Genomic DNA, 20,883 nt, shown 5'->3' with positions numbered 1-20,883 from the left:
GCCTCCTCTTTCTGTTGTGGCTTCGCTTTGAGAATGCCCTTCAGAGGCTTTTGAGGTTCCTTCTTCTCTATCGGTGGTGGTGTGGCGTCTGATTCGATATTGTCCCAGTCTATCTCCTCTTCCTCCTCCTCGTCCGACTCTGGTCCTTGGCGCGGTCCTCTGCCATTATGTGGGTGAGTCGGCGCTGGCTTCCTGACCTGCTTGTTCTGACGCTTCTTCTCTACACGGTCGGCCTTGCGCTTGTCTTTGCGATTCGGCGGTCCGTTGCGCGAACCATTCCGTCGCTTGTTGTTTGCTGGATCTACCAACATTAGTAAGGCAGATGTTGCCGGTGCCTTTCAAACATACCCCCAAGCTGGTTCCTCAATTCTGCAGGCAGTTTCGGCCCTCCGAAGGATTTGCGCATCTTGACTTGGGTCGAGACGGTTGGTTGTCGCAAAAAAAGTTCCCAGGTCGGAGTTTAGATCAGATTTCCCCGCGTCTCCGCCTGCGCGCACTGACAGGCTGCAGCCATCCCACCATGCAACCTCCTACCTCCATGGCGCGCATAATATAGCACACGATCATTCACAATGGGGCGAGACCACTTGAGTAACGATGAGGTAATGGCGACAATATATATCTTGTTCATTTATCGTACTAATCCATAACTAGTTCTTCAAAAGACTCGCCGACCTGTTCGAATACACGCGCACAAAAGGCCACGGCAGCGTCTATCTTGTACAGAAGCGCATGACATTCGGGACCTCAATTACACCACCACTTGCTGAAAAGGTTGCCGACGATCCATTGTGGGATACCCACCCTGCGGAGCCACTGCCCGTCCTAATCCGCGCGCACAACAACAAAAGCACCAAGAAGGAAGGCACAGACAGGAAAAACATCGACAAAATCGAATTGAGCACTATCGTCCAGCCAGATGATTTAGACAGCTTCTATGCGAAATACGCAGAAGCATGCAAAGTGGGCATGTCAGGGTTGAAGAAGAGGGATAAGAAGAAGGCAAAAAAGACGAAGAAGAAGAAGAAGGTCGAGACCAAGGTGTGAGGATAGTCGGATTTTACATGTTCGTTTATCGCTTGAGGAAAGTCATGGATTTTCAACGGCGGAAGTCATCATCGAGCTGGGGAATGAGGCAGACAGCATCGATTGGATGCCACCAGAATAGAGCTGCTTGGAGCAGTCACAGGGATGGTTCAGACGAACGTCAGGCAGAATAATACGGGATGATGCAGCAGTAGTCTGTATCCAGATATATTGCGCCTACGGAAACCACCATCTCAGCAAATTACATATACCCTCCCACGATTGTGTGCTCGCTGTACAGGCATGTGACCTTGATCAGACAACTAGCCAAAGATTCACTCCATGTATTTGGACGATTAAACCTTGGCAGCGGCAATGCGCTTGAACATCTTCAAATTGATAGGTAGTGGCTGTCCCATCCAGGTCGCCCTCTGTGAATGATCTCTCTCATCATCACCTGTGTTGGGGTGAATCAAAGCGGATAATGGCCCTCTGTTGATTACCAGCCACGGAATAAACGCACCAAATTGTTCTATTAGCTGTTAGCACACGCTCGGGAGCTTGGCATGGGAAGTACCTACCGGGTGTAAAGACATTGACCTCGAACATGGCAATGGGATGCGGTCCAATTGGCTTATCCCAGACTCTATAGATTCGTAGTTCAGGAACTACCATTGTCAGTTTATAGTGTTAAGATTGGATGGCCCTCTTACATTCCCGGCGTATACGTTCCCAGAGTTCATTGGCATATTTCGTTTCTTCCGGGTCGGTTTGGAGGAAGTAGATGTGAATGCTTGCACAGTGTTAGTCTTTTGGATGTATTTACGCGGCATGTTGGCTGTACTCAAAGCCACCTCGGATTCCGTTGGTGATGGGAGCTACGAAAGAGGTGTAGGCTCCACTCCTCTTTTCAGCAGGCGGGTTAACGTAGGATTTGCCGTCGTCTGCCTTTTCGCTGTGCAAATGTCAGTGATGATTATAAAGTACATGTTCATAGAAGTAGGAATTACATACTTAGGCAGTGGCTCGAGGCCTTCGTAACCTTTCAAAGGGGATTCATACGTATACAGACTTGGCTCTGACATGATTAGCTTGTAAAATGGCAAGAGAACGAGACTGTTGGAATCGATACTGAACTGAGCAATATATTTGACGTTGGAATGTTTGGTTTAGTCAAGAGGCACTTCGGCCTCTTTGTTTGTCAGCGCGGAATTAGGTCGCGCATCACATATTCTCATGTGGTAAATGTCGAGAACATCCTCTCAGGGCGAAGAGCAAATTAGTTACACACAGAATGGAGAGGCTTCCATATCCAAACTTGAAATCTGAAATATATATGGCTTTGAACTTCCTCTCCATGGAGTCAGCCACATTGTCATGCAAGCACACCCAGGTACCTAGGTACAGAAGCACTAAGCACTTTTGAACCAACATCAATCAGTAGTCCCCTGCAAACTAAAGGTTCGTATGCAATCTTACATACATCATTCGCGATAGCATGACTCCTCACCGACAGATAAGAAGTGAGCAGTTAGCTTCATGACTCTTATCGATACATGGAGTGCTTCACGGTAGGCGCGCACGGAGCATTGGAGGGGCATTTGACCCTTGAGTCACCCCGCGCCCACTCAATATAATTCCAGACCCCGGTGACAACCCAACAAACACAACACAGGACACCAATTGCACCCACCATGGCTGAAGCCACCTATTATATCGACGAGGATGTCGGCCACGACACTGCCGACCAAACCGGCGATGAGTCGCTTCCTTACAAGACGCTCGGATTCGCTGTCCTTACCCGCGGCGATAACCACAAGTTCCTCACGCGAAAGAGCGTTACAGGCGAGGTTGCTGAGGGTGCAGATGCTTCTTCAAGGTTGGAATGGAAGGAAGTCGCAAAGTCTGCTATGAAGAAGGCGGTCAACTACGCGAAGGCGCAGAAGAAGAAGGCTGAGAAAGAGCAGGGTCAACTTGCGTCGCGCATGAAGGAAGAGGCAGATCGCAACAAGGTGCTAGACGAGGCCAAGAAGGTCGTTATAGAAGAAGACACCAGCCTGCCACAAGCAGTTAAGATCAAGCTCGACGATACCGACCCGAAGAAGATCACTCTGGGAGACGGCAAAGACACAAAGGGCACGCGCGTACGCGTTTTTGGCCGTGTACATCGTGAGCGGAGACAAAAAGATGTCATGTTCGTCACGTTGAGGGACGGATACGGCTACATGCAAGTTATCTTGACCGGCAACCTCGCAAAGACGTATGACGCCCTTACCCTGGCCCGTGAGACGAGCATGGAAATTTTGGGCGAACTGAGACAGATCCCGGCTGGCGCACACGCTCCCAACGACCGCGAGCTGCACGCCGACTACTACAAAATTCACGATGGGTGGAAAGCAGCAGGTGGTGACGATGCCATTACCAACCGTGTTTCCAAAGACACTGAGCACGCGACCCTCTTGGATTTGCGACATCTCACTCTGCGCGGAGAAACAGCATCCAAGGTCATGATTGTCCGTGATGCCGTCGAGTTTGCATTCAACCAAGTCTACAAGGAGATGCGGTTACGCAAGGTCAGCCCTCCGGCGCTTGTCCAGACACAGGTTGAAGGCGGAGCCACTCTCTTCAAGTTTGGCTACTACAACGAGGAGGCCTACCTAACCCAGTCATCCCAACTCTACCTCGAGACCTGCCTACCCTCCATGGGCGACGTATACTGCATCGAAAAGTCGTTCCGCGCAGAAAAGTCACTAACCCGCCGCCACTTGGCTGAATACACACACATTGAAGCCGAGCTCGACTATATCAACTTCGACGACCTGCTCACCCACCTCGAAGAAGTCATGTGCCGCGTGCTCGAAGTCACAATGGCTGATCCCGTCGTCAAGCAATACATCATGGACCTCAACCCTGAATTCCAGCTCCCAGAGCGGCCGTTCAAGCGCATGAAGTACCAGGACGCTATCGACTGGCTCGTCGAGCACAACATCCCCAACGAAGACGGCGAGCCGCACAAGTTCGGTGACGACATTGCCGAAGCTGCTGAGCGCAGGATGACGGATATTATAAACAGGCCTATCTTCCTCACCCACTTCCCCACGGAGATCAAGGCCTTTTACATGTTAAAGGACAAGGACGACGCGCGTGTGACTGAGAGTGTGGATTGCTTGATGCCAGGTGTAGGCGAGATCGTTGGAGGAAGTATGCGCATGGACAACTACGATGAATTGATGGCTGCTTTTGCGAGGGAGCAGATTGATCCTGCGGCTTACTACTGGTACACTGATCAGAGAAAGTATGTTCATCTCTCTCTCTCTCTCATCTCCTTTTTTATAACAAAAAACCCCTTTGACTAATACAACAATCAGATACGGCTCCTCACCCCACGGTGGCTACGGTCTCGGTCTCGAGCGCTTCCTCGCTTGGCTCTGCAAGCAACACACGGTCCGCGACTGCTGCCTGTACCCCCGCTATTTCGGCCGCTGCAAGCCTTAGTTCCGCTGGACATGTTGTCTCGTGGTGTTTCTGCACACGTTTCATTATCCGCTGTTTCTACCTGCATGGTTGCTTGCCAATCTGCAACGGTTTTAGATAGCTGAATCATCCCATATTGGTGGTATTCGTAGCAAACGATAGATGCAAGACCGTGGGTCTAGTTTTCGCCAGAGCTGAACGTGAGTGTGCATGGGGGCTGAGTCAAGCTGAGGAATGGAGAAATGTTTTCTTGATTCGCGCAAAGCAGCTAGGCTAGAACAAGTGTGACCAATGAATCCTGTTTTACCTTGTTCGCTTCCCTCTTTTGTACAAAAGACACTTCGGCTGGAGCCTTGGGGGCTATGCTATATGTCCGCCACCCGGCCCACGTTCCTTTGATGACTCACTCACTTATTAGGCTGACAGCAGTGGATTGACAGGTTCTCGGTTTTTCTTGTCCTTTGTCTCTAGATATCTAGTAAAGATCAAAGTGCAGGCTAAGCCATCTGTATGGTCTTTCTCTAACAAGGGTGGACCTAGTCAACAACGAATGAGCTAGGTTTTGCCCACGCCGACCACGTTGGAAAGCCTCACTTTTGTACTTCATGCTTGCTTGCGTGTCCGGCGGGTTTGCGACTGAGAAGATGTGAGGATATGTTTATGCACATGATGTTGTTTCAATTTGGCGTACAAGGAGTGTGATGTAGATCGGATGTGTATGCGTATGTCTAGCAGAAGTCGTAGACGTCACTGGCATGATAATATAGTCAATTTCAGCATACAGATGCAGCGAGAGTTCAGTTTCATAAGCGACACCCAGTCAAACCCCCCTTTGTATTCGTATCACGGCAGCTCCTTATTCGCCTTACAATATATCCATGCCTAAGACCTGATCCTACCCACATCCACCGGAATACCAAAAGACTGTGCCCCTCACGTCGACAATACCCCAAAAACTTAGATAAGAGACAGTGAAGATACATATGTTCGTCAAAATATGGGAAATAGGTATGTTCTCCGCCTCTCGCTCCCTCTCTGCCTTACTCCAATCTCTCTTGCCCTCCCACTTCCTAAGTATGCCTAATTTCCTAAGGCAGCTGCAACCCAACCCAGCCCAGCCCGACCTGATCCACCCCCGAAAAGAACGCCGACGACGACGACGAATCCCTCAGCCAGAAACCCGAAACAAACGCATAAAAACAGTGTCGCTCATTTCCACAGTCGAAAAGACCAAGAGAGAGCAACTAAGAATGTATACACAAAAACTCCTCGCTATGCAGTTGTGGTACAAAAACCCCGGTTATGAACTCAAAGCAAAAGGGAAAAAGCAAAAACGTAAGAATCCCTGCAGACAATGAAGCTGCAGGTTTACATTTCTTGCTCTTTTTGTAACCGGGATGGGGATGGGAGGAGGTATGGGCAGAATATCGAGCAGCGCACATACAAATATGCGCGCGAACGCATGTGTCCCGAATAAGACTCGAAGTCCACCAATGTTGAATAAATGGATGTGAAAACAGGGGGTGGGAGGAGTGAACGCTTTTTCTCTGATCAAAAGGAGGTGCGAGGAAACTCGTTGTTGACGTTGACGTGTCTGGCAAGGGTCGTTGGCCACGCGTTCCGTTAGCGAATAAAACATGTGTTGGATTTTCTAAACCGGGAAACCAGGTAGGCTGATGATGAGCTGACCTGAGCATTTTGTCGCGCCAGGACTTTGCACAAGGATGGAACTAGAATATCGGGTGGGCAAGAAAAGTCGTGTGTTGAGTGCATGATAAATGTTTCCAAGGTCCAGATGGGTCCAGGTGCACGGTGGCGTCACAACGACCAGGCTAAGTAATTAAGTTCAGATCCGGTGTAGCCTGCGCAGCACTCACGCCCCAAGACGGATGTTGATGAGGTGCTGAAGCTTCTCCAACTCTGCACGCTCTTTTTGCGTGAGTGGTGCTGGATCTGCGTTGGACATGGCAGTGATGACATTCGGGGGAGCTTCGGACTGTTTCACGCATGTTAGCGCCGATGATCAAGACTAGCTCAGTGGGGCAGGGAGTTGTCTTACGGTGAGACCATAGATGAGCGCATGGACTTTACCCTCGCTCAGGTCGACTTCCGGTTCCTTCTTTGCCAGCTGTGCTAGCGTAAGTGCTGCCTGTTGCTGTTCAATAGGATGCGCGAGGTAGTGTTGGATAGACGCCTTGCGCTGCGCCGCACGCTCTCCGGCCTTGTTGGCTTCAAGCTTCTTTGCAACACGGCCACTAAACGATGCATTAGTGACTGGGCGCGATGAAATGCTGATGTGACTGAACATACCTCTTGACCTTGCTGACAAAGTCGAGAATGAGACCCTTCTCGGGAACACGGAAAATTTTGGAGTTGACATCCTTTGGATCGTTCTCGCCGAATACGTAGTTGCCTTCGCCGTCAGTGTCGTCGTCGCTGTCGTTCATGATGTCAATCAGCCCGTTGTTGCGCATGCCACGTGAAAACGTTGGCTCAACATACTCGGGTTTCTTGAGCACTCGAACTTTGCGTGGGATCCGGGTAACCGGCGCAGCATCGGCCATTTCAGCGTCCTGATCATTGGAATTTAGATCATTCTGCAAAAGTAAACCACTGCGAAGATCGTTTTCAATATGTCGAGGACATCTCCAGGCATCTCGCTGAGACGCCTCAAGACTGATGTGTGGTGGGTTGGCAAGAGGTGGGTCGACGCAGTCCAAATGCCAGTACGCGTGACAAAAGTCGCACTTGAGCATCTGGCGCTTATTGCCGCTCGACACGCCACACTGGGTACACAAGATGACCTTCTGCTCGGCATCTAAGGTTTTTGTGTATTCAGGCTTCTGGTACCCGTAGCCACTGTTCTTTGCGCTGTTCTTATGTTAGTGCCACATCACGCGACAAAACGCGTCACACTTACAGTGGGAACTTCTTGACCTCCTCACAATATGAGCCATCAGGGCGTGCAGAAACGCCCTCGAACATATTCTGGATGTCTTGAGGCAGGGCAAACGCGCGAGGGTTCGTGCGTTCGAGCTTGTTGAATAGCAGACCCAGAGATGGATGAGAGTCCGCGGAGTCATCGTGTGCGGCAAACTTCGCATTGCACTCGTAGCAGTAAAAGGCTCCATCAGGTACCTGTGTTCGCGGAGGATCACAGCACAGCAAATGGAAGACGCGTGGGCAGGTTTCGCAACACACAAACTCGCCTGCGCCCCTACACGCAGAGCAAAAGTCGTCGCTCTCAGACTGCGGCGAGTGCTGGCATTCTGTTAGTGGCGACGAAATAACTGATAGTGGAGGAGAATATGGGAATTTGAGAGGGGAAATATTTGTAGTGAGCAACATTGGGGTTGGGAGATGGAAAAGAGGAAATGTTGTTGATGGATTGTGTGGTGGAAGAGGAATGGTGTGGTTGGATGCTTCGGAATTCGAGTGGCACTTACTGGGTCATTGTCATCAGGCCCCAACTGTCTCGAACCGCCACCACCAGTAAATGCTACACCGGCAATAGGTCCTGCATCTCGATTTTTGACCGGCCTATGCGTGTAACGGTTAGTCTTGTACTGATTTGATGGGTTTTACAGTCATGTACGCGCAAACACGTAGAGCTTGCTGAGTCGACGCGACGCCCTGTGCTGAAACGGGTACGGGCATGGACCAACGCTTCGACCATAATCATAAGGCTGCTTGAACAATAGAATGATGGGTACTTACGATCGTTTAGTCCTGGCACCCTGTCCATTAGTGAGCTTGACCCGCTTGGGTGCCGGCCCGACCGCAGGTGTTGAAGGCCGGGTCGCCGCAGCCGACTCGAACTGCGGTGAGGAAAATCGTGACGGGTCCTCTCGCAGACGCTTGGTACCGTGGTTTGGAACTCGTCCAGCGCGTCGCGGTTGATCAGAGTCCATAGGTGGTCCTACGGCGATTTGAGATTCAGTCAAAGACTCAGTCTCAAGGATCTCGTCATCAAAGCGGACGTCAGAGACGGGAGGAGGATTCTGCTCAAAGTGACGGATAGGCTGTTCTTCCACCAGTGACTTGCGCATCTCGTAAAGTCGATCTTCTTCCGCTTGCTGCTCCGCAGTAGGTGGCTGTTGTTTGTAGGCATGCTTCCCGAACAGCTTCCCCATGTTGGCTTTGGTCTTTTTGGCAGCGCGTGCATGAGCAGCATTTTTCGCCTTCTTTGCCGCAGTTGCTGCCGCAGCAGCAGTACCCTTGCCGTTGACCTGCACCGGCTCTGGGGGACCTTTTTGGACAATCTCCTCGTTGACGTCGGACAACTCAGAGTCACTTGCTCCTGTGTCGGGCGTCCTTGTTACAGGAGTGGGGGCTGTTGCAGACAAACCAACATCGATTTCCATCGGACGATCCCCGTTGGTCGTCGCCCGTTTTCGGGGCGACTTTGAAGGCATCCTTGGTGTTGAATCTGCTGATGATTCTGCTGTTGCTTGGAGGGCAGGGGCTGTGCTAAAGGGATGGGGCTGCATTTGCGTCGACTTTTGGTCGAGCGCCGATTGCAGTGCCTCGTGTGTGTTGCCGGTGGAAAAATCCGTCTGTTTTATTGGCTTTTGATCCGCATAGTCATATGCAGCAGAGACGGAGTCGTCGGGGACGATTTCACTGCTAGCCCGTGGGGATGGTTGTTGGCTGAAGAAGGAAGACCCGTGGCTCACAGCGGATGCTTGGTCATAGCGTCGGTCTTTGCTCAGACCCAGTTTAATCTTCTCTTCGTGCTTAACCATTTTGATGAATTTGCGGAAACGATGGAGCTGCGCATCCGTGCTGTTCTCATGGATGATTGCATCTATAGCATCTGCTAGTTCGGGGTCGTTCTTGCTGTGCTCGAAAGCGCGTCTCAAAGCGACACCCACATAACGCCTACCCTGTTGGCCGTTTGCCTTTGAAATGGCATCGTTGACGGCAATCTGTATGCGCTGAGTAGTGGCTTCGACCGGTTCCGACATGGAAATGGCTTGCACAGCAGGGCTTGCGGAGACAGAGGTGCTCTTGCTGTAGCCGTTTTTGACAGGAGTCTTGCCAGTGACAGGCGTCTTGCCCCTGACGGGAGTTTTAGACACCTTGACCTTCTTCTTCGTCTTGGTGGGCTCGTAGTCATCGTCCTCGTCGTCCTCAAGGATGGGGAAGCCAGCCTGCATCTCATCCTCCTCTTGCCGCTCAGAGTCGTCCGGCTCGAGCTCGGGAGCAGGAGTGACCTCTGGCGTAGACCCAGCCTCGTCGCCAAAAGCCATGCTCTTCGCCAGCAGCGAGTTTCGAGGAGCCGGTCCTTCGAGAGCGCGCGCGCGCTGCTTGTCCTTTGCTTTGGGGGGTACACCGAGGGGAGCCATATTTTCCAACACGCCGTGGCGCGCAAAACCGTGCTCTTCGAATGAGGGAGCGAGAGTTTGCGGTTGAGGTTCAGTCCACTCGGTGATTGAGCGCTGCTTCTTGTCGTGGGTGGGCTCGTTGGGTGTGCCAGTGGGTGAGGCGTATGGTGTTGTGCTCGACCTTTGTTGCGATCGAAAGTCGCGCTCCCGGGCAGACTTGCGGAGGGCCGGCATGGCGAGACTGTCACTTGGTCAGCGCGATGTCATAGACGTAATCACTCGGACACTTACTTCGCGTAGAATCCGGCAATTTTACACGCCGCAATGCCGAGCCCGTGGTTGGTGGGTCGGTGTTGCGGGAATGCGAGTTGGTGAAGGTTGTTCGAGGGAGCCCTGGACGCTTGGACGGGCCTTCTCATTATGTCAGCCCCCTACACTTTTGCACATATCGCAACACCTACGTCGAATCTAGATATTGATTGTAGGATAGACTGGAAGATCTTGAGAAAAGATTTCTTCTGTTTGTCTCGTGAGGTTCAATGTATGGGATCACGAGGCCAGTACTACAACAGGACGGACGTTAATGAAATTCGACGTCCGCTTGTCCCGTTACGCGCTCGACTCACCTTCACCAGCCCCCAATCACCGCCTAAGTGCACAATAGAAACTGGAAGACGCCCGAGACCGCCTAAAACAGTAACCCACTTTTGAGCTCGCGGTGAAGTTTGTCAACTTTGTCTACTGGTGACTCAGGGGTAAATATTGTGTATTTGGTCCATCATATCTGACATAACTCTGACATGCTTTGGAAGACTTTGTGGCTTTACCGACATGCGGTAAAGACGTCAAGATGCCTCACGATTCCCTGAAGATGAAGGTGAAGAGACCAAGAATATGACAAACACCGAGCGACATAGAAGAAAAAAGGACTTCATCACTTTTGCGCTGCCAACGTGACAACGTATACCGAGGCGACCACTAACGTGAGCTGCAGAAGACAAATACGATGGTTTGCAGAGAACTGATCTTTTGTGGAGTTTGCTATCGCTTCTACTTATAACGAGCTGCATCCATAGTATGTGGCACATCGCATCTGAGCAGCGTCCAGCTTTTCTCTCCTGCGATGCCACTTTCATCCTCAAAACAAATCATATCGTCCAGATCCAAGATTGGGGGGACCAAGCAGCGCTATGTGGTCGTGATTTGCACCTACTCCTCATCGTCGCTCTCCTCCTCTTCAGCAGCAGCGGCTTCTCCAGCGGCGGCCTTCTTGGCGGGCTTCTTCTTCTTCTTCTTGTTCTTCTTTGTCGATGTCTTTCCGATGGGCTGCTCAAGGATCTTGAGAATCTCCTCATCCTCAATCTTCTTGTCAGACTTGTACTTGGACACGTCGATAGCAGTGGGCTGAGCAAGGCGCTGCATGCCGTTCTTGGTGATTGCTATCAGGTAATTAGCCACTGTGACCCACATTTTCTCCATTTGCGGTTTTCAAAAGCCGAAATCTGTTCTGGCACAGACCCATGACCGCCACAATCGGCCAGTATCGCGCAGACAGCGCAATCGAAGCAAGGAGGGAACATGAAACTTACCAACAGTGCTGAACAACCGGGCGACGGGCTGGCTGTCCTTGTCGACGACGACTTCATACTGGCGAAGCACACCTGTACGGACACATTCAACGACACCAACCTTGGCTGCCTTCTCGTCCTCAAGCTGGCGCAGACTGAAGGGGAAAGTGCCAAACTTCTTGACGACCTCGGACAGAAGACCTCGCGAAGTGGGTCGCTTGAGCTGGTAGGTTGTAGCTGTACGTCGGTGAAGAGTAGTCCTGTTGCCGTTGGTCTTGACCTTGCCGCTTCCCAGGCTGACGCCCATCTCGACACCCCACACTTCGCCGACTTCAGGTAGACCTTCGCCCTTGACACCCTCGCCAGGCGCAAGAATAATCTTCTTCTTTGACTCAATCTCGTTGTGGTCGAACAGCCAGATGGTAGTGCTCTCAACAAGGTTGCAGCCGTACGCCTTGACGACCTTCTCAAGCATGTTGGTCATTTGGCTCTGTGTGTAGGGCTTCTTTGACGCTGCCTTCTTCTGCTCCTCCTCGTCACCATGAGCGACCAGACCGGGTGGCACCATCAACCTCAATAGAAGCTCGTTTGCGTAGTGTGTAGCCAGGATGAGATCTGCCTCGCGTCCAGTGACTTCGTCAGACTTGCCAACAATTACATTGTCGCAAACAATGGCGCAGAAGCCATCGATCTGAGCTCCAAGCTGGATCTTGACTACCTCGCCATCCTTCAGTGTCGTGGCGGCCTCCTCGGCGTCGGTCTTGAGTGGTGTGTAGGGAGTGATGTAGGCGCTCGGCGAAATGGTAGTGCAGTGTCCAACGCCCTTTGGGACCTTCTTGCCCTTGTAGACCTTGGAGACTTCCTCTTCCAGAAGCTTGTCACCTCGCTCACAGAGCTCGACAATGCTAGCGTCGGCGGCAATCCATCCTGAAATCCGTCAATTCGGTACTTGGCCTCGTTACGCAAGCCCTACGAGCTTGGGGTGAGACATACCTGAGACTTCCTTGAGAACTTTCTGCGAGATGTCGGCGGCGACCTTGTACTTAGTGATAGTATCTGGGTTCGCCAGAGAGTAGTCTGTAGAGTGTATTAGCTTCTGCGATTGTGCAAAAGACCTTATTTCGAGCTATCCGTCGCCAAGCAGCTTGGTCTATCGACAATTTGACAAAGAGGTGGAATCGAAAGCTTACCGGTAGGTGTTGTCTCGGCCATCTTGAGTATAGTTGAGTGTGGAAAGATGGTCCAGGAGCTAGAATTGGAGTGGTGCGCGGTCGTGCCTGTGTTTAGAGCCAGCCCCTCAGTGGGGTGCTTTCGAGCTTTCGCTTAGCCCAAAGCCCAATGACGACGATTGCCTGACAACGTCACATTCGCATTACGTTGCCCTGATCCTTCCGACGTTTACGCTGCGTGAATGGTGCGTGCCTGATCCAGAATCTGGGCATTCAAGAATGCAGGGGCCGATTTGACGCGACTCTCGTAGTCTGGCTCACCACCCGGGAGCACTGCAAATAGCCGTGGATGAGGGGCTTTAAGCGGCAGCCCTCGCATGCTTGCTTTTGTGGACAAACACATAATACAGTGATGACCGGACATGCCTTCAGCAGTAGACATGTAACTAGGAAAGGTAGCTTGGAAGTAACAGAGAGTTGATTACATGGAAAAGATAGCTCTTCATTATCCCCATCACACACGTATATGCATTGAATTCCAAACTATACAACCGTCAACAATCCTCCCTCAAACCCTCAACACCCCATCCACGACAACAGCCCTATGATCACTACAATAAACCCCATCCTCAAACTGATTCGGTAAAACACTATAACCCTCAACTTTCCAATCCCCCGCCTCCCTCGGCCCCACAAACACAAAGTCAATCAAGGCCATATCTCCATCATCGAAATCCGTAAACGTACTCTGATTTCCATATACCCACTTGGCCTGCTCTTTTGTATCCTGCAGCACAGACGTAGAATCGTTAAGTATCTTGTACGCCTCGCCCGTCGTCTCAGAATTCAGGTCGCCGGCAAGGAAGAATGGGAGCACAGTAGTCGACGTCACGTCCGATGTGACGTTTGCAACTACCTTTTGGATAATCTTTGCCGACTCGCGACGGGAGACGGGGCCTGCGTTGTCTAAATGGGTTGACATGGCCACCACAGTCTTCTTGCTGTGTCGATGCTGGAAAGTACCAATAGTGATGATGCGAGCGCAGCCTGCGTCCCAACCCTTCTCTCCAACAGCACCGTTCTCATTTAACCAGATGGTTTTCCACTTGATGAGATGCCAAACAGTTGGTCGGTAGATTATGGGATTGTATTCGCCTTTTGTTATGCCGTCGTCTCGGCCTACGCCTATGTAGGCCCATTCGGAGCCGAGGCCGCACATAATGTCGACGAGTTGCGAGTGGAGTACTTCTTGCAGGCAGATGAAGGATTCGGCATTGTGAAGAGTTTGGTAGTGAAGTTCGTTGAGAAGGAGTTGTTTGCGTGTGGACCAGGGTTTCTCGCCCTCTGAGGGAGGATCAGCGGCATAGCGGATGTTGTGGGTTAGAATTCGGATTGGCAGACTGGTGGTGTGGACCCGCATGTTGATAACTAAAAGGGTGATTAGGAGGAGGGAAGCTTGGAACATTATGGTTCACTACATATGTACATAAGCTAAAGCCGACCACGTGATGGGCTGCGATGCGCCGATTCGAGGGAATGTACTCTAAGCGTAGAGCCATTGTACTTGTCAACAAAGCCGAGAAAAAGATTGTGCTATAACTTGTACGGCCATGAACGGGTAAGAGGAATGACAGCCTAATGTTTCTTACGCACTCTACTTATACCCAGCAAATCATGATATCAACAAAGTAGCAATTATTCAAGGACTGGCTCGGAAAAAATATCTAAGATTGCATTTGTTCCCATTGTTCGACTTCATGATCCAAGATGGGGGCTATAAATTTCCAAAGTGTTGCCGGCAAATGAGAACGCCAATGTCCCAGCACGTTGATCGTACAGTATGCGCAACTCCACATGCTCCCCAATCCCATCTGCTGTTTGTACAAGGGCGTCTAAACCCTGGAATGCGCTGGAATGTATGACAAAGAAAGTACCCGCTATGCTTCCCAAACAGTTATTTCCTACTTCCAAGTCAGGCCAGGCTGGTGCTAGCCTTGCATAGGCTGACCCGTTCGTTTACGAACATTTTCCATGTGTATCCGGTTCTTCAAATGCAGTTCAAAATTGTTGACTGTCTGTTCAGGTCCCGCGTTATATAGTTTTCCAGGGCAGTCCATGCATCGAATCCGTGGCAGGAAATATGCCTTGTAGTTCGCAGGGAGTGGTGCGTTCGGAGCTATTGTGTCAATCTTGACTGGTTTGGAGGAAATGACGCCGGTCTTCGGATCCTCGTATTGCTCATTCATGACGGCATAACGCATGGTCGATTCGAAGAGCTCTCCAGGATTGCGATCACGCAGTTCCTGCAGCCCTTGTTGGAGCCATGGAGGCGGGGGAGGCTTGTTCATATCAGAATTGTCTCTGCAATCAAACAGGGAAAATACTCACGTGCTGTGCAACCGGAGGCGCTGGCCAAGCCGCCTCCATAGATCCATCCGGCTTGTATTGTAATTGTTTATTCGATGCTGTCGGGGTGGGCGTAGTTGGTGGCCGCGGCGACGCTTCGGACGCCGCGGCTGGGGTGGAACGAGGAGGCATAGCTGGTGATGGCGGTGGAGGCATCGAGTTGGCAGTAGGTGTGCTTCGCGCTGGAGTTTGCGAGGGTGCCATCATGGGCGTTGAAGCAGACTTTGCGAAGGCTTTTGGATTTCTTTGAAACTCTCGCAGCTTCGCAGATGATATGCGAAGTTTGACAATGAATGTGGTAGGCTCGGTAACGCTCTCCTCCCGTGCTTCGTACCGTAGTGATCTTGACGCACGCGGCTCATGGTGAGTCTGAAGTGTAGAGACCTCTGGGGTTGCTGATCGTCCAATGGCTGAACGCATCGCAGCCTGAGCCGCAGTAGCAGCTCCACGCATACCACGAGTCCGAGCAGTACCTCCGGTCAGCTGCGCCGGCGCAGGAGATTCCATGACAGAATCATCACTGTCAGACTCGTCCGAACTACCCTCAGCGCCGCGGCGACGGCCTTCTCGTACTTTCCGAGTCGCTTTGAACAGCTGGCTGTCCTCGATGCTCTCTGCAGCGCCAGGTAGAACTGAAGAAACCACCAATGTGCGCACAGTCCGTTGGCGGTCTTTGAGGTCTGGTAGGGCAGGCCCACCACGTCGATTGACTGAGCGCTTCTGTCGTCGCTGTTCACGCATGATTGACAGTTCGGCGCGTTCCAGGTCGGCGTTGCTGAGCTCGTATAGGTATGGCTGGTAGTCCTTCGTAGACTGCATAGGGCGGAATACGGTGGGAAGTGGAGAGGCCAGGAAGTTGTCCTGGATATCCGTGTCCTCGACTGGTCGTCCATCAAAGGGGTGGCCTGTGATGTAGAGACTCTTGGTGAACATTTGGCACTGCTCTCTTATAGAGTGTGCAATAGCTGTTGTGAATTCGCCAGATAGGGACAGATCAGCAGCCATTTGTCTTGCAAAGTCCTCAGGCGCATTGAGCGGGTTGTTGATTTCCCACTCAAATTGATCCACAAGTGTATGTTGACCAATGGTGATGTTCAGCTTGATTAGTATGCGCATCTCATCGTTCTTGTACGCCGAGTATGGCTGGTGAGGATCCAAGGGCTCGTCGTCGAAGAAGGCGTGGGGGTAGTAGTCCTGGACCTGCTCATGGATCTCCCGGTCAATCTGTTGCATAACATTCTGGCGCAGTTCAGGTGGTATTTGAAAGTCTTCAACGAGGGTCTGGGCAAACAAGACAGGGTTGGTAACGCGGTCATGTAGGTTCCAAGTAAAGGTATCACGGAGCTTAAGTCGGTCCAGTTCAATGTCGAGTCTTATGGGCACAAGCTCCTCAATCTGCTCTGCTTGCTGAAGCCCCTTCTCTTTCGAAACCTTCAATTGGGGAGCGAGACGACGGCCAGCGCGCTTGGCATGTTCAGGATACAGAAGCTTCGTTTGCGGCATGGCTCGGGGGTCTCTAGGATCCGGAGGGATATCAGTCAGACCGTTGCCGTAACCGGCATAGCCATAGCCAAAGATTGCGCCGGGGTTTTGGCGTCGGACGGGATATACTTCATCGCGATAAAAGTGGCGCAGGTCGTTCAATTCGCCGTAGACCTTTTCCGAGTGCTTGTTGCGCTCGTACTTGTTCACACTGTCCAACAAGTCGCGCGCAATGTAGCGGTTGAGCAAATGGGTCTGCGAGGCCGTGGGTCGCGCCGCGCCCTCTTGGGAGGGCGAGTGGGAGGATTTGCGGGTGCCCGAACGCGATCGCTTTCGACTGGGCGACGCGCCATTGATGGCTTCGGGATGCGCTGGCGATGCTGTGTCGGACTGCGCGCCAGCGAGGTTCAGGCCAGAGGCGACCATGACGGCCTTTGCCTTTTGTTTTCCGTCCCGAATCGCGTTGTTTTCGGCGGACGCGGTGTCGGATCCATTGAGGCTGGTCGGAGCGTTTGCGGGCTGGACAGCACCTTCACCGCTGATGCCGTTTGTGGACGCGCCGTGCGATGAATCGAGCGCCTGGGTGTCGGCGAGCGGCGGAGAGGGCATGGCGTGGGTATCGCGTATGCGCGCAGCAGGAGCGACCTGCGTGTAGCTGCCCTAGTTAGAGCCGAGGCATGGACGGAGGCAGGAGTGATGGATGGGGATGCGGTGGATGCGAGAAGCGTGATGCGAGATGCGAGATACGTGATGCGGGAGGCTCGTGTGGGTCAATGGGCGTCCCATGCGGTCGCGCCTGCCCGGAGAAGGGGGCGGGTATGCGACAGCAACAGCACCCCATGCGCCGCACACTGGGGAAACAACAACAACAACGACCACGGCAACATGACAACGACTACAAGGAGGAAAGTAGCGGAAAAGAGAAAACGACATACCTCTGCAAGCATGCAATTTGCGCGTCGTCACAGGTCACAGGGCTGGGGCTGGGCTCCTGTTTGGCTGTCAAGGGAAAGAAGTGCCGATCGGGTAGTCAAGCGCAGCAGCCCGTCCGTCAGTAAGGCTTTCACAGGCGAGAGTATTGGCAGGCTCCTAAATCGGCGAAACACCTGCTGCGGTACCTTAGTGAGGGGTCGCCGCCGTGGCCGTGGATAAGCTCGGAATGATGTGTTGGGTGTCAGACAGAGGCACTGATGGATTTGCGCCTCGCTCCCGCTTGCAAGCGCCGAGCCAGCCCATGGACCAGCACGAACACGACGTCCCGTGAATGAAGAAACGCAGCCACCGTCTATGCAAACGTAAATGTCCACCACCCCCAAAAGGCCGACGACCAGGAATCTGGATTTAGCGACCGTTTCCACAAATACATGGGCTTCCGCCTAGCCATCCTGTCCGTCTCCACGCAATCATCACGTGTGGCGCCAGTGACACCTTGTGGGTACACCTCAAGTACCGTGGACGGGTGCTAGCGCATAAACTTGCTTTGCACGCCACAGCGTAATGCACTGGTGACTGCCCGGGCAGGTGCTCAGTGTCGAATAAAGCTTATATTTTTGGGCAAAGAACCGCTCAGCAGCACAAGAAGAAGAAGCGTCTGGTGTTACACCTTTTGAGCACATGCCGACGCCCTCGTCTCCACATCCATCTCTCCGCTGCATCAACGCTAAAAATGGAGAATACCCTACACTTGGAGCCTCCCCGCCTCGTCACGCTGCCACCTACTGCATACAGCCTCACCGGCTATATGCACCTGAAGTACTAGCGGTACATGCCCCAGACGTCGAGCCTTGCCCATCGTGAGGCCTGCTCCCTGCAGCCCAGTAAAACCGCTCGTCTTGACACATGGTCCATGTCTAGAGCAGTGAGTCGAGCCGAGTAAACACACTCAAGCACGCAGCAACCACCTGTAAATTCAAACTCAGCACTTTGTCAAGGATATGCGGAATCCCAGAATGAACTCACCTCGAGCTGAAGCTCCTTATCTTTGTTGTTGTTGACTTCGTCCGTGATGAGCTGGCCCAGATTGGCACCCACGCCCTGCGAGCCGCCCTGCCTCTTTGCAAAAGGCCATTGCGAGTATTCTGCGAGCAGTTCATCCACCTGTGCAAAAGCTCGTTCCCGTGCCTCGTGACCCAACGTGGTCAGCGCGTTCTCTAGCACGTTAGCCGCGTAAGCAGCGCAGACCATGGTGATGGTCCGGAGCACCCTAAAGTCAAGCTCCTCGGGCAGGAACTGACTGCCGGGGAGGACAACGGTGCGGTTCGTGAGCACATTCCGGACCCTACGCCGAATCTCTTCCTTTGCGCCGCCATCAGCGACGGGATGTGTAGCCATGTCGAAGAGCAGGAAATTCTTCTTTTCGGTGCGCAGGATGCCCTTGTCGACGAGGCCTTTGCATAGTCGTTCGCGTACTTGCTTTAGTTGGTAGCCAATCTTCATGAGGTTCCATGTCTCTCCTGTGCGTACAGTCAGTGCCTAGAAGCCAGCCTTGCCGTCGTGTTTGCTGCAACCGTACCGCTCATGAGGTCGATCCACGAGTTGACGCTCATCTTCTCGCTCGACTTCATCATCTTCAGGGCCTCGTCCAGCAGCACCTCACCCGTCAGGGTGTCGTCGATGACCTCAATATTTCTGTCGGCGAGCGGGAACCGTCGTCGTGACGAGTCCTTTTGCATGCTCACGCGGCCTCGAAAGGCCAATTCTATGACGATGCATCCTCGCAATGCATACGAAATGTTGTCGTTCCAAAAGGACAGGTAACCCTATTCTCACGCATCAGCCTAGGCGGCCGCCGCATCACATGTCGCGGTACGCACCTGTTTGTCTTTTAAGCCCATGAGGATAATCTCCTCCATGAGCGTCAGCTTGGGCTGTTTGCTTCGCTCTGCATTCTCGCTAATGTCCCGCGGGTCGAATGCGATCTTGTGGCCGTTCTCGGAGCTCTCGTAGGAGGTTTCGGGGGTGCGGTCGTCATTGCGCTTGGGTGCAGGCGAGCCCACCCGGCTGCTCTCGTCCTCGCCATTGCCTGCTGCGCCGCCGCCGCCTCCTCTCCGGCGCGTCAGACCAGAGCTCGAAGCCATGGGATGTTGTGGTGGAATTGGTGGGGGTGTCTTGTTGAAATTATGGGTGATGGTCCTCAATGGGCGCAGGGATGGGAACGCTTGGGCAGCGCATGCGCCGTCTCGGGTTTTGTGGGACTCTCGGTGAATGCAGGATCAAGGAGGAAGGCAGCGGATTCACAGAGTAGGCGTAACGATAAAGGGGTTTGTATCGCAAGGCGCGTGTACGTGTATAATAAGTCGTGGGTTGATCCTCGTGTCACACTTGTCAAAGGGACAGGGTCATTGGTCTCGGAACTTGCCAAGATTAGGTACCGCGTGTACGCCGCATATGCTCAAGTGAGTAAGCCGACAACAAACACGCCAGTCAAAGCAATTGGGAGGTGGATAGCGTCAATTCTAGAAGAGGTACACTGTGCCGCCCCAGGCTACTGTTTTACAAGGAGGCATATATATAGCACATCGGAAGGACCGACTAGCAAATCCACCACTATCATCTCCTACTCAGCATGCCCTTATTGCATGTCATTTAGTGCGCTGTATCAAAGTTAGCATTGCGCACTGTGTTGGAATTTCATTTGCAACTCACCATCGGGTTGGGCCATGATGTAGTCCACTGCCTGCTTGACTGTGATATCATCAGTATGTAATATGCGCAGTGTTTTTATCCCAAAGACATACCACTGTGGATGGCATCCGCCTCCTTGTCGGGGATCTCAATGCTGAATTCCTTCAATGCTGTTAGATTTGCTTCCCGTATGCCGCACGGATTGCGACTAACCTCCTCAATTGCCATGACCACTTCTACGGTATCCAGACTATCAAGACCGAGGTCGTTGTGGAAGTGCGATTCGGCGTTAAGCTGCAAATTATAAGCACTGGCCCCAGGAAAAATTCACACAAACTGTCGGTAGCTACCTTGGAAGTATCCTGAACCTATTGGTGGGTTAGCCACGGCCTAAAATTCCAATCGCATGTCCATTACCTTGTCGAAGTTCTTCAAAAGTTCCATTATTCTGCCAGTGACCTCATCCTGTGACAGACCAGCGCTCGCACCGTAGCATCGAACGGCCTGGAAGTATACGGAGGGGGTGATTTGCCTTGGCTGAGCAAAAGCGCTTCGCGCAACGGGGCGAGCCATTGCGGCCTGGCATCGTGGTGCAGCGCGAACGGCGGACCTTGCGGACCTCAGGAGTGCTGTTCGGAACATGGCGAGCGGTTTCGGAAGACGGCGGGGAGAGGCAAGAGGGTCGGTGGAGGTAGTGATGTTGATGCTCGACTAGAGTTTGGAACTTCAGACTAAAGTTACATTACGTTAGTCAGCCATCGAGAGAAACATACACTGTGTGCCGCGAACACGCATACTTTCGGTACC

General features: G+C 52.4%; 8 protein-coding genes across 8 annotated transcripts; 2 read left to right on the top strand and 6 right to left on the bottom strand.

Annotated features, from left to right (window-relative positions):
* Positions 1–572: 572 nt before the first annotated feature.
* PtrM4_022670 (SRP14 domain containing protein) lies at positions 573–1,047 on the top strand (the record flags this gene model as incomplete). The annotated part of the gene is made up of 3 exons (XM_066103534.1): positions 573–602; positions 655–963; positions 1,042–1,047. 3 exons carry the CDS (start codon positions 573–575, stop codon positions 1,045–1,047), a joined length of 345 nt encoding a protein of 114 aa, XP_065965736.1.
* A 335-nt stretch (positions 1,048–1,382) lies between these two features.
* Positions 1,383–2,111, bottom strand: PtrM4_022660 (DodA, Aromatic ring-cleaving dioxygenase; the record flags this gene model as incomplete). Its single annotated transcript, XM_001932058.1, has 5 exons — positions 1,383–1,558; positions 1,608–1,694; positions 1,740–1,819; positions 1,871–1,981; positions 2,041–2,111. 5 exons carry the CDS (start codon positions 2,109–2,111, stop codon positions 1,383–1,385), a joined length of 525 nt encoding a protein of 174 aa, XP_001932093.1.
* Positions 2,112–2,720: 609 nt separating this feature from the next.
* PtrM4_022650 (AsnS, Aspartyl-asparaginyl-tRNA synthetase) lies at positions 2,721–4,731 on the top strand (the record flags this gene model as incomplete). Its single annotated transcript, XM_066103533.1, has 3 exons — positions 2,721–4,321; positions 4,395–4,487; positions 4,728–4,731. 3 exons carry the CDS (start codon positions 2,721–2,723, stop codon positions 4,729–4,731), a joined length of 1,698 nt encoding a protein of 565 aa, XP_065965735.1.
* A 1,642-nt stretch (positions 4,732–6,373) lies between these two features.
* PtrM4_022640 (putative zinc finger phd-type protein) lies at positions 6,374–12,607 on the bottom strand (the record flags this gene model as incomplete). Its single annotated transcript, XM_066103532.1, has 12 exons — positions 6,374–6,496; positions 6,560–6,755; positions 6,811–7,371; positions 7,421–7,761; positions 7,947–8,040; positions 8,218–9,561; positions 9,730–10,068; positions 10,119–10,238; positions 11,209–11,266; positions 11,417–12,322; positions 12,389–12,472; positions 12,586–12,607. The coding sequence occupies 12 exons, from the start codon at positions 12,605–12,607 to the stop codon at positions 6,374–6,376; spliced, it is 4,188 nt and encodes a 1,395-aa protein (XP_065965734.1).
* A 525-nt stretch (positions 12,608–13,132) lies between these two features.
* PtrM4_022630 (uncharacterized protein) lies at positions 13,133–13,984 on the bottom strand (the record flags this gene model as incomplete). Its single annotated transcript, XM_066103531.1, has 1 exon — positions 13,133–13,984. One exon carries the CDS (start codon positions 13,982–13,984, stop codon positions 13,133–13,135), a length of 852 nt encoding a protein of 283 aa, XP_065965733.1.
* A 568-nt stretch (positions 13,985–14,552) lies between these two features.
* Positions 14,553–17,061, bottom strand: PtrM4_022620 (SWI-SNF complex subunit; the record flags this gene model as incomplete). Its single annotated transcript, XM_066103530.1, has 2 exons — positions 14,553–14,903; positions 14,953–17,061. The coding sequence occupies 2 exons, from the start codon at positions 17,059–17,061 to the stop codon at positions 14,553–14,555; spliced, it is 2,460 nt and encodes an 819-aa protein (XP_065965732.1).
* Positions 17,062–18,302: 1,241 nt separating this feature from the next.
* On the bottom strand, positions 18,303–19,529 carry PtrM4_022610 (GPP34 domain containing protein; the record flags this gene model as incomplete). The annotated part of the gene is made up of 4 exons (XM_001932052.2): positions 18,303–18,353; positions 18,412–18,905; positions 18,965–19,211; positions 19,266–19,529. 4 exons carry the CDS (start codon positions 19,527–19,529, stop codon positions 18,303–18,305), a joined length of 1,056 nt encoding a protein of 351 aa, XP_001932087.1.
* Positions 19,530–20,037: 508 nt separating this feature from the next.
* PtrM4_022600 (uncharacterized protein) lies at positions 20,038–20,718 on the bottom strand (the record flags this gene model as incomplete). Its single annotated transcript, XM_066103529.1, has 6 exons — positions 20,038–20,045; positions 20,098–20,136; positions 20,190–20,238; positions 20,290–20,370; positions 20,427–20,444; positions 20,494–20,718. The coding sequence occupies 6 exons, from the start codon at positions 20,716–20,718 to the stop codon at positions 20,038–20,040; spliced, it is 420 nt and encodes a 139-aa protein (XP_065965731.1).
* Between the last annotated feature and the right edge of the window lie 165 nt (positions 20,719–20,883).

This window comes from Pyrenophora tritici-repentis, chromosome 1 (genome assembly GCF_003171515.1).
Source record: "Pyrenophora tritici-repentis strain M4 chromosome 1, whole genome shotgun sequence".
Classification (NCBI taxonomy): Eukaryota; Fungi; Ascomycota; class Dothideomycetes; order Pleosporales; family Pleosporaceae; genus Pyrenophora; species Pyrenophora tritici-repentis.
The sequence above is the reverse complement of the archived record's forward strand: the minus strand, read 5'-3'. Positions and strand labels throughout refer to the sequence as shown.